This window comes from Myodes glareolus, chromosome 20 (genome assembly GCF_982192425.1).
Source record: "Myodes glareolus chromosome 20, mMyoGla1.1, whole genome shotgun sequence".
In the NCBI taxonomy this organism is placed as follows: Eukaryota; Metazoa; Chordata; class Mammalia; order Rodentia; family Cricetidae; genus Myodes; species Myodes glareolus.
The window spans coordinates 42,585,322-42,600,812 of NC_142045.1; the positions used below are offsets into that span (position 1 = coordinate 42,585,322).

The 15,491-nt window shown below is 36.5% G+C and overlaps 1 protein-coding gene across 1 annotated transcript in view; it reads right to left on the reverse strand.

The window, feature by feature from the left end:
* Nucleotides 1-5,569: 5,569 nt before the first annotated feature.
* Hspa4l (heat shock protein family A (Hsp70) member 4 like) overlaps nucleotides 5,570-15,491 on the reverse strand; it is a 46,962-nt gene continuing 37,040 nt past the window's right edge. The window contains exons 16-20 of the mRNA XM_085682410.2: nucleotides 14,342-14,467; nucleotides 14,013-14,120; nucleotides 13,340-13,459; nucleotides 10,038-10,199; nucleotides 5,570-6,812 (exon numbers count right to left, since the gene is read on the reverse strand). Coding sequence (XP_085538536.2) covers nucleotides 6,624-6,812; nucleotides 10,038-10,199; nucleotides 13,340-13,459; nucleotides 14,013-14,120; nucleotides 14,342-14,467 — 705 coding nt within the window. The 3' untranslated portion in view covers nucleotides 5,570-6,623. The remainder of the gene's footprint in view (nucleotides 6,813-10,037; nucleotides 10,200-13,339; nucleotides 13,460-14,012; nucleotides 14,121-14,341; nucleotides 14,468-15,491) is intronic.

Consider the following 15,491-nt stretch of genomic DNA (forward strand, 5'->3'; position numbering starts at 1 on the left):
ATATTACATAGCCTGAGTGTTTTTTTTTAAAAAAAAAAACCTTTCATATTTTCAACTTATGAGCAGCTGAACTGAGTAAACACCTATAATTCACACATCTAAGACTTTAGAATATGTGTATTTCATTGGGAAGTTTACAGTACATGGTATAAATGATTTTTTTTGAGATTGAGGACACACCTTTTAATTTTTTAAGGCTTTCTGACCCCCGAAGATTAATATTGCATTCATTTTTATCAGTCAGTCACAGCAATTATTTTTTGTGCCTGGAACTGACTTTGTAGATCAGACTGGCCTTGAGCTCACAGAGATCCTCCTTCCCCTGCCTCCCAAGTGCTAGGATTAAAGATGTATACCACCACTTCATCTTATTTTTTGCTCTAGATCCATGTGCTTCTACTTGCATTTTTACTGATACATCTCCCCAGCCCCAGGACCAGCAGTTCTTTTTATTATTATTATTATTGTGTCGTGTGTGTGTATGTGTGTGCTCACGTGTGCATGTCATAGTCAGGAAAACATTGTATAACTGGTACCACCCCTTCCATCATGGGATGGAAACAGACTCAGATCCTTAGCAACCTCTTTATTGGTTGAACTGCCTTGGAAGCTCAAGGAGCAGCAAGTCATAAACAGGACACAAACCTCTGTTCTTCTCAACCTACTAAGAACTTCCAAAGCTTTCCTTCCATCAGCACATCTAACATTCACAAACTACCATATAAGGTTTCAGAATTAAGTGAGTTTGCAAATCTTGCCAGATTAACTCAAAAACTTTGATTTCTATGCAGATTTCTTTAAAATAATTTGGTGACCTGTCCTCCGTGTTTCATGCAATGCAGTGATAGAGTTCAACACTTGAAAATTAAACCTCTGGTGTGCAAAACTTATGGTTCAAGGAGCAGGTAGACTATATATTTATTATTATTACATGACTTCTTGACGATGTGGACTGACAAAGATGAATTGCATTTATTATCAATTATTTGTTTACTAGTATGAAGATGCAATGTACATACATAGGAAATGTTTTCTATGCTTTCATCATTCCATATGCAAACATTTTATAGATATATTTGTGAACCAAAGTCATATTCCAAAATGGTATTTGTAGAATATTATCAGTTAACATTGAAAGCCATTGTTATGTCTGTTCATTGAAGGTAATGGTCTATTATGTCAAAATTATTTTTATAGACATGTCACATTTGATTAAAATTTTCTGCATTGCAAACAGAATTGATAAATCAAATGTACAGTTCTAAAAGGAAGAAAACTAAGAATAGTTACTAGGAACAAAACTCAAAGGTTATTTTACAGGAATGACTGGAGTAGAGTCACCTGGTACATAGTTATAAAGGTTGAGCGATGACTGGAAGACCATTTACCAGAACTGAATAATTTAGGATAGTTTCCTTTAAAAACTGTAGTGTGATGCTGAGTAACAGTGGCTTCTTTCTACCAGATCTAAGAGGTGACCACTTCGTGTTAAGATGCTCCTTCCAAGAAACTAAGCCACAAAAGTTTATTTTAGGGAAAAATGTAACTGTAAAGCTTCTTTTATCTAGTTTTTCATTTTAAATTGCTTCTTAACATGTACATTCTAAGCAGGCTGTCATGATTTTTAAAAGTATTTTCACTTAATTTTCACTTAATTTCTCAGAAGGAACAAACTTAGGAAACTAAAAATAATAATGCCTAGAAAGATATTCCGTGCTTATTTTTAATCAGAAAGCATCGAAAAGAATCAAAGGTGTCTGCTCTTTAACTTGCTGATGACCCTTGTTATTTTGTCACATTTAACAAACAATACTCACAGACTGACTTTTTTTGGTTCAGAACTACTTTAAATTACCTAACACCTAAAAGATGGAGAATCTATTCAATGTCACTATTAAAACCAGAGATTGTTCAAATTGGAGATGTTGAATACGGAAATGTATAGTCTTGTTTATTTCATATGAATTAAGAGCCCCAGATCCTAAATGTAAGAGTCAGTATTACAAAGGAAACAAAGGGCTGATCGTGGTGGCACACACCTGTAATCCCAGCACTGGAGGCTGAGGCATGAGAATCACAAGTTGGAGGCCAGCCTGAACTACATATCTAGACCTAGTCTCAAAAATAAGGGGAAGGAAACTCCTAAACCTGTCTAAATTGTTAAACATCAGAGTGATCAAGATTTCAATATCGTGAAAGAGGAATTAAAGGAAAATCAAGATTTTTTTTTTTTTTTTTTTTTTTGGAGACAGGGTTTCTCTGTGTAACTCCTAGCTGTCCTGGAACTAGCTCTTGTAGACCAGGCTGACTTTGAACTCATAAAGATCCACCTGCCTCTGCCTCCCAAGTGCTGGGAATAAAGGCATGTACCTGGCGAATACCAAGACTTTAAAAGAGCAATACATTTGAAAACACTGGTCATATAAATGACATTTTACATATCATTGATTGTGAACGTGTTATTTATATGCTATAATACAATCTAAGACATGTTGTAACTCACTGCCTTTTTATAGGATAATACATTTTAGGGTCTCAATAAGTTTCCTTAATAATTCCGTGACTTGGGTGATAACGCTTCATACTCCAAGCATGGGCCATGTTATTTTCATTACTATGGATTTGACTGCATTATTACATCAGATGGCCATGACTTAGTTACTATCTTTGACTCCTTGATTTGAAAGCTCCCGTTTTCAATATATTTTGATGGATATGTTGTTTCTGTTACTATTTACCCTAATAATATGCTAGATTCATCCTTAAGAATTCAGAAGATGAGGAAGCCTTTGCAGCTGTAAAATGCTGACCACTTCCACAGGGATTTCAGTTTTCAACTTTCCTTTGAAGCAGTTTGATTTTCAACATTCTCAATATTATAGATGCCCCTTTGCTGTTTAAAATAAGAATTTAGCCATGTTTGATTGTTTGAATGAGAATGGCCCCCATAGGCTCATTATATTTGAATGCTTAGTCACCAAGGAGTGGGAATGTTTGAGAAGGATTAGAAGAAATAGAAGACAATGAATGTTAGTGAGGCTGTCTACTCCAGAGCTGTCCCTGCTCTCAGACCTATTATATAGAATTAGTATAAAGGACTTAATTTGTCTGAGTTACCAACCTTCAGCTATCAAAATCACATGGAATTGTTTCAAGGGTAACCATTACATTTCAGATGCATAAGAACTAAACAATGGCTTTACCTATTTTAGGTCACACTGATATAGTCACTCTGTCAAGGTCTCTCGCCTTTTCAGGTGGATTTTTCACAAGTCACAGATTACCTAATTGCTAACTTTTTTGTGTGTAGCATTGGCTGAGTCCAACTATATAGTCTAGTCCAGCTCACTCTGCAGACCTGGCTGGCCTGAACATAGAGATCAGTCTGTCTCTGCCTCAGGAGTGCTAGGATAAAAGGCATTTGCCACCATGACTGGTTTAATACTGTCTTCAAACTGATTATTGAGCTCCATAATTTAAAGATATCTAGCTAGGAAATAATTACAAACATATGAAAACTTACCTTCTCCATTAGTTCCCAGCAAATACCTGGTCACTGTTTTAAAACTGACATCTGTTATTCCAGTACCCGAGTTATTTGATATAATATTTCTACCTTTTTAGATTTTAAGGATTCTGTGCACTACTTAAAGAATCAGCTGGGCCGGGCAGTGGTGGCGCACGCCTTTAATCCCAGCACTCGGAGGCAGAGGCAGGCGGATCTCTGTGAATTCGAGGCCAGCCTGGTTTACAAGAGCTAGTTCCAGGACAGGCTCCAAAGCTACAGAGAAACCCTGTATTGAAAAACAAACAAACAAACAGACAACAACAACAACAAAAAACCCCAAAGAATCAAAGCAAATCTGCTTTCTGAGGTAGGATGTCAGTATAGCCCTGCCTGACCATGAGCTCAGACTCCTTCTGAAGCAAAGCACTCTGGGTGCTTCCACCTTTGTCTTGCAGAGTTTCTTTTTAGTACCACTTAACAGTCTTTGTGTAAATACAGTATAATTGATTAAGGGTTGATTTCTTTGTGGGGGTAGTGGGTTCGAGTCAGGGTTTTTCTGTGTAGCTCTGACTGTCCTGGAACTTGCTTTGTAGATCAGGCTGTTCTTAAACTCAGAGATCCACCTGCCTTTGCTTCTTGAGTGTTGGGAAGAAAGGCATGCACCACCACTGCCTGGCTTAAGGATTGGTTTCTTTTTTTTCTCCTTCAAAACGGGGTTTCTCTGTAACAGCCCTAGCTGTCTTGGAATTAGTTCTTGTAGAACAGGGTGGCCTCGAACTCACAGAGATTTGCCTGCCTCTCTGCCTTCTGAGTTCTAGGATTAAAGGCGTGCACCACCACTGCCTGGCAAGAGTTGGTTTCTTAAAAGAAGATAATTTGTACTTTTGGAATTAAACCATACTAAGAAACTTTTAGTTCCTACCCTTCTTTGATAGTTTGATGAATGGTAACATTGCTTTGCTATTTATTCTTTAAATAATTCACCTTTTTGTTTTGAAAACTATTAGATATAGAATTACCTAATTCAATGTATATTATAGATGAGATCAGTCTTACTGTCTACTAAGGAGAATGTATTTTCTTTTCTTTAAATTCCATAAATAGCATGGGATTTTGTTATTTTCTTCTTAACATTCACATCAAATTTAAAACTATGCAGATTATCTTTGGATGTATTTAACTTATTAAACGAGACATTATATAATCACAAAAATATGTTACCTGACTAAAACAATAAACTACTGAAAGTGACTTCAGAGCAGGGTGGAAAATGTGAGGCTCTGCTGGACATTCAGGTGCAGGGAGAGACGCTTCTGCCACTTCCAACAGGGTTCTGAGGAACAGCTCCTTACTGAGTGAGTACAAGTGTTAACCAAGAAGCAGCTATACAATCTCTGTGTGGTCGCATACTCCCTTCACTTTTTTTTTTAAGTGGACCTATGTATATATATTTACCATACAAATGAAAAGTAACTGATAGCTACTTAAAAATGTATTTCTTCATTTATTGGATCTAATTATTTCATGTTAATAAAAGATATAGACATTTAAAATATGTTGACTATATGATTTTCTTAATAAAAAGGGATGATATCTTCCCCCAAAAAGCTGAATAAAAATTCCTGTAAAATGACCACCCACCCTCCTACAATCTCTTTTCAATGCAGACTACATTGTAGGAACAAAATCTCTATTAGAGAACTCATTTGAGAAATGACTATCCCTAAAGATAGTATACTCTCAGTCGTTAACTACTTAAGAAAAGTCAGTGTTGTTTAATATAAAGATTTGGGACAAGAGCCTTTGAAAACTGGAACTGAAGTCGCTCTTCAGTAAACTAGCATTAGGAACACAAGGATCTATACATTTGTTATGCTTCTTTCCCTTGAAGATTGAAGCATCACTCCAGCCCTCCCCATGGTTAAATAAACAGTTCTAAGCCTCAGGATAGAAGCTGAATGGTGTGAACAAGTTTGGTGATAAACCACAGACCAGGACCTTAATATAGCTGAAGTACACTGTGCCTTTTCCCATTTAAGAAGCACCAAACCTGGAGCCAAGTTTTCAAAAGGCAATTTAACATCAGGAACTATAATTTAATCACATCATATCATATTACACTATGTAACATTATGTATTTTACCTACCGATGTAACACAGTTAAGTTTATTACAAGCATTATTTCCTAAGACTTATGGTACAGGTATTCCTTTTTTTTTTTTAGGAATTTCTGCTTATTTAATAGTGTTTATCTACATTGGAACATTAAATCAGTGATAGGTATATATAATGCAATAAAGTGTGCAATTTTCCCTACCCCAGATTAAGGTATTATAAACAAAAATCAATTAAGAAAACCAACACAACTATAAAAACTGAACTAAGCCTGTCAGCAACCTAGATGCACATCTGAACAGGTCAACAGTGCTTCCTCATAACCTGAAGGTATAGGCTTAGCATTGGTGTAGTAGCAGCTGGTCTTTAAGTAAATCAACAGTTTAAACATCAATCCATTCTACTAACAAAAGCAGCAAACGCTGGTGACATCTGAATATCAAACTGCATCGTCTCTAACTCATTAAGTTCATTTATGTGATGACAAAACTGGAGTTCTTGAGGCGCGTCAGTGAGATGGACTAGTATGTCAGAACCTCTCATTTGTTTTAATATTTAAATAACAATATGGATACCAGGAAAAGGTCAGTGCTGGTGGCTCTAAACCACATGAAGTTCAGTTTCTTTTCACAGTAACAGTGTGTTCAATTCCCTGCCTCTGCAACAAAAAGAGCGATGCAGAATCCCTTCCTGCACAGAGGAACTGAGGGCTCTGCAAGTAAAAGCTGGGGCTAAGGTAGATGGATGCGAGTATATAGCAGTCCTGCACACTGTCACAAAATATGTGAGGAGAGCTCAGACTGATTTGTACATCTATATTCAGCTAAAGCTTCACAGCAGCAATGGGCATCAACAGTGCACTCAATATAGACACTTTTCAAAACTACTCCAAAAAACAAATGACAAAAGTAGTTAAGAACAACTGAACATATGTTGTGTGTACCGGGCGTAAAGAATGAATGGACCCTGTAGTTATTCCACTGTTGGAATTACATGAAACTTAGTCCACGTCCATCTCTCCAGATTCTGTGTGCTGTGAGCTGCCTTTTGCTGGATCTGGGTTGATCTCTGTACCACTCTGTCCATCCATTGGTCCATTGTGTTCACCGTTGGCTTTTGCTTTGTCTTCAGGAACTTCTACTTTTGGTTTGGGCTTATAAACGATGGGGTTACAGAAATTATCCAGTTCCTGAAGACAGAAACAAACCATGCCAAATATTACACAAAACTCTTAAGATGTCAGACAATATTCTAACCTCTTAAAGCTTACATTTATTACATTTAAATAGTTCAACATATTTAACATTTATTTTACTGTACTTTTTATTTTTTTACTTATATATTTTGTTCTTTCAGGACAGGGCTTCTCTGTATAGCTCTTGCTGTTCTGGAACTCACTTCGCAGACAGGCTGGCTTTGAACTCAAGAGATCTGCCTGGCTCTGCCTCCTGAGTGTTGGGATTAAAGGCATGCACCACTATAGCCTGGCTACTGCATGCAACTTTTAATTCTTTATATGTCAGATGTTTTGAGAATTATGTCAACACATTTCAAAAATTGAACTTTCTAAACATTTATATGAAAACACTTTTAATAAACAGAACCTAGTAAATGTACATAGTATCCTTTTGAAAATAGCTGAAGGACAAACAAAAAAACAATGCATTTTAATTTTAAGTTTTATGCAATTTGTGTTTTAAAACTGTTTAATTTTTTGAGATTATAATTACATTTCCTCTTTTCCTTTCCTCTCCATATACTCCTATAAAACCTCCTTGCTCTCTTTCAAATTCATGGCTTCTTTTTTGTTGTTATTGTATGCTTATATGTATATGTGTTTATATATATATATTCTTAAATATAAGCTCTTCAGTCTGCATAATGTTACTTCTATATGTTTTCAAGACTGACCACTTGGCATTGGATAACCAATGCCAGGCTTTTCCCTGGGGAATACTCCTCTTGCTCTCAGTTTTACTTAGTAGCCTGTAGTTCTTTGGATAGGGTTGAAGGCTCATGGACTTTTCCCCTTTTACTTTGACATATATGTTACTGTCATCCCGTTCAGCTCACGTTTAGGCAATCATGATGATGAGACTTTGTGGCAATTTGCTTTTAGTTTTCCTGATAGGCCAAGAAAGCAAATGCAAATAATTTTGTTTAAATGAATCCAAGGCATTTTTTTCTTTCCTTGCTTTTTACAAAGAAATGAAAGATCCTTACTTCAAGTAACGGAATTGTAAAATTTCTTCAGATTCTCCTAGGGGTTGGGTTAACATCTTATGACAGAAAGTGACCCCTCAGGGAGAATGGTCTAGTTACAAGTTGCTTTTATGATCTTATTTGATTCACAGTGAAATACAAGTTTCTGGACAAAATAGAGCTAAAACCCTTTTGTAAAACTTTAATTATACGGTACCTGCTTTTAAGAAAAAGGAGGAATATACAAAAAAAATCAAACCAGGTAAATTTTAATATTAATACTTAAGTAACTACTTTTGCTCTCTCTCTCTCTCTCTCTCTCTCTCTCTCTCTCTCTCTCTCTCTCTCTCTCTCACACACACACACACACACACACACACAGTGTAAACTGAAGTTCCTAGAAGAATGCCCTGTCTACACTGAGATTCTGCAGGCTGGCTGACTGATTAAAATGCTGTGACTGTGGAGAGTTGAAGTGTTGATCTAGAAGAGCTAAAATTATGGGATACCTTAATTTAGGCTGGACTAACTTACCAGCACAGTAACTTTCACCATCCCCAAAGCCAATTGTGCCATCAGATAGTGTCTGAAACCTGGAATGGAATTTTCCTGCTGTTGTAACATCTCTACCTTCAGCCCCCACAAATGTATTTGGTCAATGCCTTGATTTATGATTTACTTTTGTTCAGAAACTGCTGTGGGACAATGGTCTGTACCCTATCAATTGTATTTTAAATAAACGCTGACTGGCCAGTAGCCAGGCAGGAAGTATAGGCGGGACAACCGGGCAGGAAGTAGAAGTGGGACAATGAGAATTCTGGGAAGAGGGAAGTTTCACTGTGCAGTCATCACTCAGACAGAGAGGAAGCCAGACACAGAGCAAGCAAGATGTGTTTGCCTCGCTGAAAAATGTACCAAGCCACATAGCTAACACAGACAAGAATTGTTTGCTAATATAAGTTATAAGAGTTAAGAAGCCTGAGCTAATTGGCCAATCAGTTTATAATTAATGTAGGCCTCTGTGTGTTTCTGTGTATTTCTTTGGGACTTAATGACTTCAGGAACTGGGCAGGACAGAAACTGCAGTCATCAAGAAACCAAGTTTCTAAGACCACTTCCATGATGAAATGTTACTCAGTGCAACCTGTACCTGTGTTCATGGTCCGTGATCATTCACAATAAAATTATGTCCTTATTATTAGGGTTTTATAATAATTTTTACTCACTATGTTGTAAAATGTTTATAAATAAAACATTTGATAGTTACATTCCATATACAGTAATAATTTCTACAATTTTTGTAGTAATTTCTAGAATTGAGAATTTTGCTAGGAGTTATAATGCACTCACTTCAAATGTCTACATATGTTTGTATATTATATATTCTGGCAATACCAGGAAAGTTGTACACATTTAAATTGGTCAGAGGAGAGTACCCACTGCTCCACATCCTTCCAAATATAGCTGAGATTATAAACGTGATCTCAGTAAATGATGCAGACAAAAACACTTGCATTCTTAGTGACTGCGTACGCATCTTTGTCAGCCACCAACCCAGTGTCTTTACATAATTTTGGTGCCATGTTTTTCATATTTTTATAGCTTTTGACATTTTATTATTAATATTTATTAAATTTCAAAGTTTATCTAAGATTACATAAACTTAAAAACAGGACTTTACAGTGGAAGATTTCACATGCCAAAGATAGACCTATTGCAATAAGGATATTAGAGATCACAAGGAATCTGGATATTTATGTTGGTCATATTGTTGTATTTCATTCTGTATTACTCTTGGAACTTAAAGCCAGAAAGTCTAGCAAGTTGCAAAAATAGGTTCATAACCTAGAATTGTTGATGTCAGCAAAGCAAAGCCTGGCTTTAAACTTCTCTTCTGTGTTCTTTTGCAAGTTGATTACTTCTTAGTGTATACTCATTAAGTTTTTAGTCCCTAAAATTATTTTAGTGTCTAAACCTATTAAAAAGGACGTTTTAGGTATTGATATGGCCCAACAGGTAAGAGTGACTGCTGGGCAAGCCTGGGAATCTGAGCTCTATCCTTGAAACCCATACAGAAGTGGAAGCCAAGGATCAACCTGCACAAAGTTGTCCTCTGATCTTCTGTGAGCCATCGCACATGTATCCACACACTCACTGTGTTCTTTAACACACACCACAAACACATTTCTAAAAGGGAATTTTAGTTTCTTACCTTTGACCTTGCAACTATTTCTGAGACCTTTACCACAGGATCTTGAGTAAGACTTAGCTTGTTTTGAGCATTCATCTTACTGTTCAGCCAGTTCATGGACTCACTGATGTACTGCTCAACCTTTTCCATTTCAGCATGATCCAGATGCTCATACCGTTCATCCTATTACAAAAAGTAATACAATTGTAAAAGGAAAACAAGTAACTGAGTTTTCATAAGTAATGACTTATTGATGATTTCTTCTTAAAATGTTCAAGTTCTTATTATACGCTTCATGTATATTAATGTAAAGATTCTACATACAAAATAATAAAAGCTGAAAAGACTAGGATATAATATAAAATCGGGATAGACTTGCAAAGGACTCCAAAAAGAGGTCAGCTTTGGAGAAGAACCATCAGTAGAGGCAAGAGAAGCTAGGATAGAGTAGAATGAAAGTAGGTGCAAAGGTATATAGTGAGGGAGAAAGAAAATTCTGAGCATACCATAAAACTAGGTGGTACATCCTTGACAAAAAAGACAATGAAATTCTGTCCAAACTACACAGTTGCAGCTTCTACATCCAGGAAAACACCCATGGTCACAGTTTACATCAGTAGCCAGCAGAGCAGAAAGAAGCAGCAACATAACATAAAGCAAGAGGATTTCCTGATAAAGATTATGGATTGCATAGAAAATGCAGGATGGACAAAGAAAAAGGAGTTGTTGAGGAAAGAGAAGAGGACAATAGGATGCAGGACATGAAAGCAGAAGGAAGGGAAGGGTACATGGGTGTAGGAGGAAGTAAAAGGGGGTAAAGGAGAATCAGCTCATTACCTTTGGAAACTCCATAATGAAATCCAATACTGTATATGCTAGTTAAAGTTCTTTTAACAAAATTATTTCATTGTATTTATTTTCCTTCAGATTTTTGAGACAGGTTCTAATCTAGCTAAACTAGGGCTTGTCCTTAGAAACCTTAGCTTCTTCAGCACTGATTAAACCCCTTGGGGATACCATTTTCAAAACTGTTAAGCTTTTCCAGTTTCCTTTGTAAGATAACAAATCACAATCTTCATGTTGGACTGGGCCTCGAGGCTGCTACATTTTATTCACTTCCTTACTACCTCATGAATTAGGTTTTCCTTGCTAGTTATTTGCACTAATAAATATACACGCCTTTTTAAAAATTATCTGGATCCTGGAGCCTTTCCCAGAACTCTCAACTCTAATCAACTTGAGGCTATTTGTAAAGTCTGAAATCTCTGCTACTACTATTATAACTACTAATAAACTGATTATATCACCACCTACTTTTTGAAGTTTTCTCCATATCAGTATATTTAAAAATGAAGCCAATTCATAACTATCTTTGGAGTAATTTTGAAATGTTACATTTGTACCTTATAAACAAGATAAATGCAAAACTCTAATCACTTGGTCTTTCATTATCAGGTTTGAGCTTATATAATTTCTTGATTGTTTTATTCTAATGTCTTAACTAGTCTACTACTAGACTCTTCACAAACTAGGTCAAGTCATATTGCTTGTATGTTCCGAAAACCCCAAGCTACCTGTATGAGAGTAAACCCCAAACTTTCACAACAGCCCAGATGAGGCCTGTGATGAGACATCTGTCCCCTCCCCAGATTTAGGTCACACCAGCTTTGATGTTTCTTTTGTATGTTCCCCAAATGTGTGTGTGTTGGGGAAAAGGGTGTATTTGAAGGTCAGAGGGCAACCTACAGGAGTCAGGTCTTTTTCTTTCATTGTGTGTGACCTTAGATCACTGGACTCAGTGGCCTTTATGAATGAAGCCATCTCTGTTTCTGTTTTCAAGAATATTTCTTCACCATTCATTTTGAGCCCTGGCTTTCCTCAATTCTTTTATGACATATATATCTCTCACTAGTCTGCCCTTTTCTCTGACATAGCTCCTGAAAGTCCCTTACTTTCTCCATAGCCCCTTTGTTAGCACTTTATTTTCCAACTGAAGCATATGAGACCAAAAAGGCCCAGTACTTCTGCTTGCTAAAGTCCAGGACCCACAAAACATCCTGGTATATAATTAGAACTCACATGCCTAATGAAAAGTAAAGTCTCAGTTTCTTTTGGATGGTATCTTAAACCCACCCTCAAGAAGACCACTAGAGTCAGAGGAGCACTAATCATGTCAGGAACTCTACCAGATTTAAAATATGCTTGCTATTTTATCTGACTCTTTCTTTACTTTTCCGTTATCCATATATTCTGGTTGTGAGTATGCAGGCAGGTTGGGCTAGTCAATTATACATTTTATTTTACAACACACATAAATCTTTTAAAATAAAGGATTACGTTGTATATTGGAAAACTGTAGATACTAAGAGGTTGTAGAACACTGATACCAGCTACTTCGGTTTGACTCCTGACTCCTATCATTTATGATCTGTGTAATCCAACAAGCTGCTTAAACATCCAGATCTTCTCATATGTGAATCGAGACAACAGTAGTCATTGTTCACGGGTAATAAATACCTGGTGAGAACTGTGTGAGACAGCCCACACACAGTGCTTAAGATCTACTAAGTGCTTGAGGAATCTAAGTGATTGGGAAGATGCCATGCCTGAATGATCCTGGTGTTGCCCTCTCCTGTATATGGAAGCAGTGTTAACATCAATGATCAAATCTGGTGATAACAGTATGTAAGTAGGGAGCAGTAAACCTGACCCCATGAAACAACCTCAACAAGATGGCCTGTTTCTCTTGAGTTTTATGGAACAGGGCTGTGTTTAGTGGTCTGCTGCAATAGAACAACAGCAAAGAAGAGGTGAATGGACACAATAAAGACTGTAGAGTATAAACCAATAATTTTCTAAACAGTCTGCTAGGCCTTGACTGGTTACTTACTGTTCCATCAAAGTGGACACATGTTATATATAACTCAACCTGAAGCTTCAGAACAGTGGAGAGTTAAGAGAGATTTGGGTGTGTACAAAGAACAAAAGGAGATTATGGATGAATGACAGAAGATTAACAACAAATTAGGCAAGAAAAATATATATACTGGCAGTATAGAGGCGAGGAAGACTTTTTTCTTATAAGAAACACAAACATGAAAACAATGGGTTTTGTCACGGCATTAACTTAAAGCATGGTTTCAGGGAAATCTAAGAGGTGAAAGCCTCAGATTTTAAATGTCTTGGAGTCCTCTACTGGCAATTCCTCATTAAAAAAAACTCTTGATTAGGTGTGTTCGGTTTCTCGTGAAGCTGAACTCTGGGGCTGAGGGCTTCTCCGAAAGCTGCCACACGTCCTCTGAAGCTGCCACCACACCCAGTACCTTGTTTCTGTGTGCTTCTATCACTTTCAAGACAAGTTGAATCTTTTTTCCCAAGTCGTTTAAAGCTTTCGGTCTCTCCTCATGCTCCACATACTTCATTTGAATGGGCTGGCCATACTTCTATTAACAAGAAACATTTAAAAAGAGTGAATAATTTTAACATGATGCATTTATTTCTCCCTTAGAGAATGATAAATAGATAAAGAAGATAGCTAGACAAAGATATGACTTTTCTATTTTCCCACAAAAAATGTATTTCGGTGCCCCTTATCCTACTTTATAACACTTATTTATCTAAAAAATTTCACTCATGGTTACCTCTTGACTCTTTTCAAAACCCAAAACCTAATAGAAACTGTCAATCTTTTCAAAGCAAGGTGCTAAAACTTTTAGAACCATTTGAAAAAGAAAATAAGGACTGTTTGGAATTTGCAAATTTAAAACTTGGTTTCACATTTTATTTTTGAGACGGGGTCTCTCTGTGTAGCTCTGGCTGTCTTGGAAATCCCTGTGTAGACCAGGGATTTCTCTCAAACTCACAGAGACTCACCAGCTTCTGCCTCCCAAATGCTGAGATTAAAGACAAGGTGAACCAAACTGAATACCAGTGTGTTTGCATAATAATTTTTATAAAATATTAATATTCATCTACTACTTAAAGCAATTTACTAACCTTTAGCTCCTGAAGCTTATCCACATAAACTTGTTTAGGTTGGTCTTCTCCTTCTTCATAAAGCCAATTTTCTGTGTCTTCCAATATTGCGGACAGTTTGTTCACGTCCTAGTCATACATTTAAGAGACACTAATTACAAATGTCTTGGAAATGAGGTCAATACCAGATTCTTCTGACCTTATTCTTAAAAAAATGTTTTTCATTATCCTCCAACTTAAAAAAAGAGCTATCAAGAAAAATTGACAACAACAAATTTGATATACTTTTAATCATAATTATTATGAAGATTTTCAAATAAACATTCAAGTTCTTACAGCTTCAGACTTACTTCTGGAGTGATGAACTTTTCATAGACGGAGCCCAGTTTGTCTCTGAAATCATAGACGTATTCTTCCACAGCGTTTTTAGCATCATTTCTTTCTTTCTCTAACTTATCCTGCATTATCATCTTCCCCTATTCAAAAAGTTTCAGCTTGTCATAAAAATATGCATTAGAGAACTGTTAGTTAAAACTATGACACCACTTCATACCTTGTAAGAGGAGCATATTACAACAACAACAACAGGTAAGGATCTTTGGACTGTAGAGACTATAGAGAAACTAAACTGGTGGAAAGAAACACTCTACAGCTGTGGACCACAGGAACAGTGTGAGGGTTCCTCAAAAATATATATACTACATATATATATATATATATATATATATATATTCTCTATATATACCAGTTGTAGTGACATATGCCTTTAATTCCAGCACTTGGGAGGCAAAGAGAAGCAGATATCTGAGTCTGAGGCCAGAGAATTCCCTACTCCCGAGTATATACCCAAATGAATGGAAATTAGACACTTCACAGATATTTGTATGCTAGCATTTAGTGAGCCATTATTAATTATTAATTATCACCAGAAAGTATAAACTGAAGCACCCATTAACTGATGAATGGATAAATGATATGTGTACACATACAACAGAACTATGAGGCTTAGAAAGGAAGTTCTATATATGTGAACCCCAAGATCATGCCTAGTAAAACAATCCAGGCAGAAACGAACAAGTATTATCTGCTTCAATTTATACGAGCTGTCTAAACAAGGCAGATTCTTTTTTTTTTTTGGATTTTTGAGACAAGGTTTCTCTGTAGCTTTTTTTTTTTTTTTTTTTTTTTTTGGTGCCTGTCCTGGAACTAGGTCTTGTAGACCAGGCTGGCCTCAAACTCAAAGATCTGCCTGCCTCTGCCTCCCGAGTGCTGGGATTAAAGGCATACGTCACCATCACCTGGCAACAAGGCAGATTCTTAGGAGACAGGAAGTAGAAGAGTGTTCAATGAGAACTGGGAAAAGGACGGAGTGGAAAGTTTGAATTCCATGCTACAACATTTCCATTTGGGACAGTTGAAAGCTTTGGAAATAGTAGTGATGGTTGCATAATACCAAATGTGATAGTTATCAACAAAGATGTTAGCAAGAACTGTTATGAC